At 44.6% G+C, this 6,000-nt stretch overlaps 1 protein-coding gene across 1 annotated transcript in view; it reads left to right on the top strand.

The window, feature by feature from the left end:
* Window positions 1-2,100: 2,100 nt before the first annotated feature.
* Window positions 2,101-6,000, top strand: part of LOC124795788 (sodium channel protein Nach-like) — a 136,986-nt gene continuing 133,086 nt past the window's right edge. The window contains exon 1 of the mRNA XM_047259869.1: window positions 2,101-2,285. Coding sequence (XP_047115825.1) covers window positions 2,101-2,285 — 185 coding nt within the window. The remainder of the gene's footprint in view (window positions 2,286-6,000) is intronic.

Raw genomic sequence — 6,000 nt, 5'->3', positions numbered from 1 at the left:
GCTACTGTAGTAGGTGTGGGCTTCGTATCTATCTTGGCCACAATAATGCGTTCACTATGCTGTTTGTAGTAACTTACCCGCATTCCTATTTTTTATTCATTGTTAAACCTACTCCTGCATTACCCCTATTTGACTTTGTATTTATAACCCTGTATTCGCCTGACCAAAAGTCTTGTTCCTCCTGCCACCGAACTTCACTAATTCCCACTATATCTAACTTTATCCTATCCATTTCCCTTTTTAAATTTTCTAACCTACCTGCCCGATTAAGGGATCTGACATTCCACGCTGCGATCCGTAGAACGCCAGTTTTCTTTCTCCTGATAACAACGTCCTCTTGAGTAGTCCCCGCACGGAGATCCGAATGGGGGACTATTTTACCTCCGGAATATTTTACCCAAGAGGACGCCATCATCATTAACCCTACAGTAAAGCTGCATGCCTCGGGAAAAATTACGGCTGTAGTTTCCCCTTGCTTACAACCGTTCGCAGTACCAGCACAGCAAGGCCGTTTTGGTTAGTGTTACCAGACCAGATCAGTCAATCATCCAGACTCTTGCCCCTGCAACTACTGAAAAGGCTGCTGCCCCTCTTCAGGAACCACGCGTTTGTCTGGCCTCTCAACAGATACCCCTCCGTTGTGGTTGCACCTACGGTACGGCTATCTCTATCGCTGAGGCACGCAAGCCTCCCCACCAACGGCAAGGTCCATGGTTCATGGGGGGGCTTAACTCCTTAAGTTATATTATATAGTCTATAGATTGAAGTGACAAACGTTATACCTCCTAATATCGTGTCGGACTTCATTTTCACCGGCGTAGTGCAATAGCTCGACGTGTCATGTACTCAACAAGTCATAGGAAGTCCGCTGTAGAAATAATGAGCCACGCTACCTCTACAGTAGTCCAGAATTGCGAAAGTGTTGCAGGATTTTGTGCACTAACCGACTTCTCGATTATGTGCCATAAATTTTCGATAGGATTCATGATGGGCGATATGGGTGGCCAAATTGTCCAGAATGTTTTCAAATCAATTGCAAACAACTGAGACCTGGTGCCATGACATATTGTGATCTACAAAAATTCCATAGCTGTTCGGAAACCTGAAGTAAATGAATGACTGCAAATGGTCTCCAGGTAGCCGAACATAACCGTTTCCAGTCAATATTCGTTTCAGTTGGACCACAGGATGCAGTCCATTCCATGTAAACACATCCCACACCGCTAAGGAGACCCACCAGCTTGCACAGTGCATTGTTGATAACATGGGCCCTTGGCTTCATGGGTTCTTCGCCAGACCCAGACTCTGCCATAAGCTTTTAGCAACTGAAATCGGGACTCATGTGAACAGGCCACGGTTTCCCAATCGCCTAAAGTACTACCAATATGGCCATGAGCCCAAGAGAGGCGCTAAAGGCGATATCGTGCTGTTAGAAATGGCACTCGCGTCGGTCGTCTACTGCCATAGTCCATTAATGGCAAATTTCCTCGCAAAAGCCTGACAGAAAGGTTCGTTGTAAGTCCCAGAGTGATTTCTGCCGTTATTTCAAATAGTGTTGCTTGTCTGTTAGCACTGAAAACTCTACGCGAACTCCGCTGCTCTGTGCCGTTAAGGGAAGAGCTACAGTATTGTTCGTGGTGAATGATAATGCCTGAAATGTGATATTCGTGGCACGCCTTTGACGCTGTGGATCCCGGAATATCGAATTCCCTAACGATTTCCGAATGGCCTGTCCATGTGTCTAACTCCAACTACGATTCCGTGTTGAAAGTCTGTTAATTCCCATCGCGCGGTCATAATGATGTCGGAAACCTTTTAAAATGTATCACCTGAGTGTAGCTGACAGCTCCGCCAATGCTCTGTCCATTTATACCTTGTGTACGTGATATTACCATCATCTGTAAATGTGCACATTGCTATCCGGTGACTTTTGTCACCTTAGTGTACAAGATACACTGTAAAACTTAGTTAAATAAAATCTTTTTGCGATGTCAGTGATAAGCAATGGTATCTGTAATGTTCACCTGAACAACCACGACGCAGTAGTGCCGGCGCGAGGTGAGGTGGCGGCTCGGTTGCAGGTTGTGCTGGCTGGTGGCGATGGCGGTGTCCGCCGGCTGCGCCGTGGTGTTCGTCAGCCAGGCGTGGCGCCAGTACAGGGAGAGCCCCATCAGGACCACCGTAAGGACCACCAACTTCCCGCTCTCCGAGATACCTTTCCCTGCCGTCACCGTCTGTCCCACCACCAAAGTGCGCCGCACTGTCGGGGAGAAGCTGCTTGCAAGGTCAGGATAAACTGAGCACAAAACACTTTATGTTGAATTCTGTAAGACATGCGAGGCAGTCGGATAAAAAGTACATGCTTCGTGACGATGTTCGTAGGGTCAAGTGGAGAAGAAAGGTTTACACAGAGTGCAACGTCACAGTGGTGGCATGCTTTTGCAATGGCGGGGAAGATTGTTTGCTTCGTGAAACCGCACTGAAAGAATTTAATCAACCACATTACGTGCATATCGAGGCCACCACTGGGATGAATGAGAACATTGTCCGTGAAACATACATTTATTGAGATGCTCACCAGACAAATTTTACCAAAAAATCACGTCACTGTAGCAAAGACGCTCCTAAACTGAAAACACGGTGTGCTGAACAGCTTAAAGGTGATTTTTACTTGATATACTATGTGGTTTAATAAAAACACACCAACACGACCATTCAGAAGGATCGTGTCGGTGTATTCTGCAAATGTGTACTCAACTATGTTGTTCTAACAGACACCTGCATGGAACTCGAACCAGGTCAGAGAGGTAGGACAGACATCAAATGACATCAGCTGGTTCGACGTAACCACCCCCGGTTATGGCTACCCTGCTGCTTACCTACCTACCAAAAACGTTTTCAAACGGCTGTACCTAACGTTACCGGTCATGGGTTGGTATTCAAAATATTATGTACTCACTCCCCTCTACAAATCCTAGAAGTCTGTAACGGAAATTTCCGCGCACCCTGTACAACTGAAGTACCTGCGGTAACTTTCAAATTCAGTATACGAATACCACACTGCGTACTTACTCCATGATCGTTCTTCTTTATCAATGATGAACTTACATTTTCGGTCGTAAACTCGTACCAGAAACAGGGCATAGAGGTCAATGGCATCTCTCGTTTTCTACCTTGGCTGGCCTTGTTCAGTGGCTGTGAAGCTTATCTTCACTATGCTACCATTACAAACATGAAAATGACCGCCGTCCTCAACCCACATCCTACAGTTAAAGTTTTGGAGGTCACCGACTCAACGTCCACCATGACAGAATGCAATCTACAATGCTGCAAACATGCCTTCTTACATTCACTTATTATGTGATACGTCACTAGGCTGAAGTAACTTTGCGCACTTCACGGCATCATTCTCTGTAAGCTAACAATATAAAAGTGTCTATAATAAATTTTCATACTTAGAATATTTTCAGTACAAATTGAACATAAAAAATGCGAATTTGGCAATACTGGGAACACGATAATTATGTTCATTCAGAACACATCGGAAGCTAAATTCGGATTTAACAGATGACGTTGTGCGAAACAGTGCGGATAAAACCTTGGACATCAAAAATGGGAATTTGGCAATACTGGGAACACGACAATTATGTTCATTCAGAACACATCGGAAGCTAAATTCGATTTTGACAGATGACGTTGTGTGAAACAGTGCGGGTAAAATCTTGTAACTACCTGATACTTATAGCTGAAGGCAACCTACCTAGAAGAAATATGATTTCAGTAATGGGGAACAAGAGAAACAAGGATAGACCAAGAATAAGAGGGGTAGAGTTGGTGTTAACTTGATGAAACTGGGTAACAATTCTGAAAATGAACTGGAAAGCACGGAAAAGTGTGGCTCGTGGTAAGGGAAAAGAGTGAACATTTTAGAGCAAAATATATATTTAAATTTATAGTTCACCGTCCGAGTATGGCAAGAGCTGTTGGCAAGCGGGATGCATTAATCCTTGTGGGGCCAGTAGAGGAGCTACTTGATTGAGAAGTAGCGGCTCCAGTCACGAAAACTGACAACGGCCGGGAGAACGGTGAGCTGACCACATGCCCTCCACATCCGCATCCAGTGACGCCCGTGTCTGAGGATGACACGGTGGCCAGTCGGTACCGTTGGACCCGTTCGGATGGAGTTTAGTTAGGAATATATTTAAATTTTGAGTAACAGAGGAGTATGTCTGCTCATTACTGTGTTAATGTTGAGTAACTGCACTGTTTGGTACAAGATCTGCTGTTATTACCGTAACACGTGTATGAAGTCACATACCACTTCACACAGATTAAAATTAGCTAATAATGACACAGATGTCTCTGGCTGTAAACGAATCCTCCACTTTAGGTATTTTGCTCCATATTCTACTATCTCCAAGAAATAGGTACTGATGTTACGTCATCCTCAATGAAGATTCTTGCCGTACGAGTGATTTCGGTGTTACAAAAACTGCCACTCTTTGATGTCCAGTTTCTACGAAAAATAATCACTGGTCGAAATTTTGATACATATATTTTTGCAAATGAAGTCCGAGTTCTCGAATTTTTAAACAATCTTTATAAATATATGGCCTAAAACAAATATTTTTTAATGGGTAGCCTACGACAAGCGCCCACGAGAAGTTCTACCTCTTCAATACGTTTCACCATTTCTAAGCATCTACTAGCCACAATTATTATCCGTTTTACTACAAGCTCGTTATACTGTGTGCATCATAATTATAGACGTAAATGCGTTCAGTTGGAAGTACACGAAGCAAAAAGGTCTCAGTAAACGTGGGTTCTAAAACGCTTGTCTTAAGAGCTATGAGTGCTTCTTCAATACTGTAAAACAAATCTCTTCCACTGCAAGCTCATTGGTTTCCATATTTTGGGAGGAGACAGTATGGACCAAAACAAGAAAAACTATACAGTAAACCTGGGCTACCAAATGCTCATTTTAAGAGCTATGAGCATTTGTTCAGTAGAAGTCTTCAGGTATGTCTTTTGGACACCATGTTTACTGACGCTCTTTTGCTTCTACACTGACGGTAAAAAACACGCAGCACCAAGAAGGAGTTATGCAACGTTGGTAGGCGTGTTCCTACAGCTGAAAGATGATGTCTATTCAAATTTGGTCGTGAGTTACCTTTCAGAGTGAACGTGGTGAGTTGATGATAGTCAACAATACCTTTAAGGCGACACAGAGGCCATTATTAACATTTCGCTGAGTTTGAACGAATTCGTGTAATAGAGCTACAAGAAGCTGGATGTTCCATCAGAGATAATGCAGAAATAATTGGCGGGAATGTAGCCACTATACATGACTGCTGGCAGCGGTGGTCACTGGAATACACGGCAGCAAGACACCGGGCTCCGGACGGCCGCGTGGCAGTAACGAGGAGGAAGATCATCGTGTTCGGCGTATGGTTCTGACGTCTCGTACTGAATCTGCAGCAGCCGATCGGAGTGGCCGTGCGGTTCTAGGCGCTACAGTCTGGAGCCGCCAGACCGCTACGATCAAAGGGTCGAATCCTGCCTCGGGCATGGATGTCTGTGATGTCCCTAGGTTAGTTAGGTTTAAGTAGTTCTAAGTTCTAGGGGACTGATGACCTCAGAAGTTGAGTCTCATAGTGCTCAGAGCCATTTGAACCATTTTTGAATCTGCAGCAGCAATCTAAGCACCAGTTGGCACCACAGTGACACACCGAACTGTTGCAAATCGGTTACTTCAAGGACAGCTCCAACCCAGATACCCTGTAGCTGCATTACACTGGCTCCAAACCACCGCCGTTTACGGCTTGAGTGGTGTCAAGCGAGAGCTCATTGGAGTGCAGGGTGAGGATCTGTTGTGTTTTCCGATAAAAGCTGGTTCTACCTCAATGCTAGTGCAAGCCACTTTTTGGTTAGAAGGAAGCCTGTTGAGGGCTTGCAACCAACCTGTCTATGTGCTAAAAGGCTACAATTTGGGTTGAGTTT

The sequence above is a fragment of the Schistocerca piceifrons genome, chromosome 4 (genome assembly GCF_021461385.2).
Source record: "Schistocerca piceifrons isolate TAMUIC-IGC-003096 chromosome 4, iqSchPice1.1, whole genome shotgun sequence".
Classification (NCBI taxonomy): Eukaryota; Metazoa; Arthropoda; class Insecta; order Orthoptera; family Acrididae; genus Schistocerca; species Schistocerca piceifrons.
Note: the sequence above shows the minus strand (reverse complement) of the source record. Positions and strands in the feature narration are given on the sequence as shown.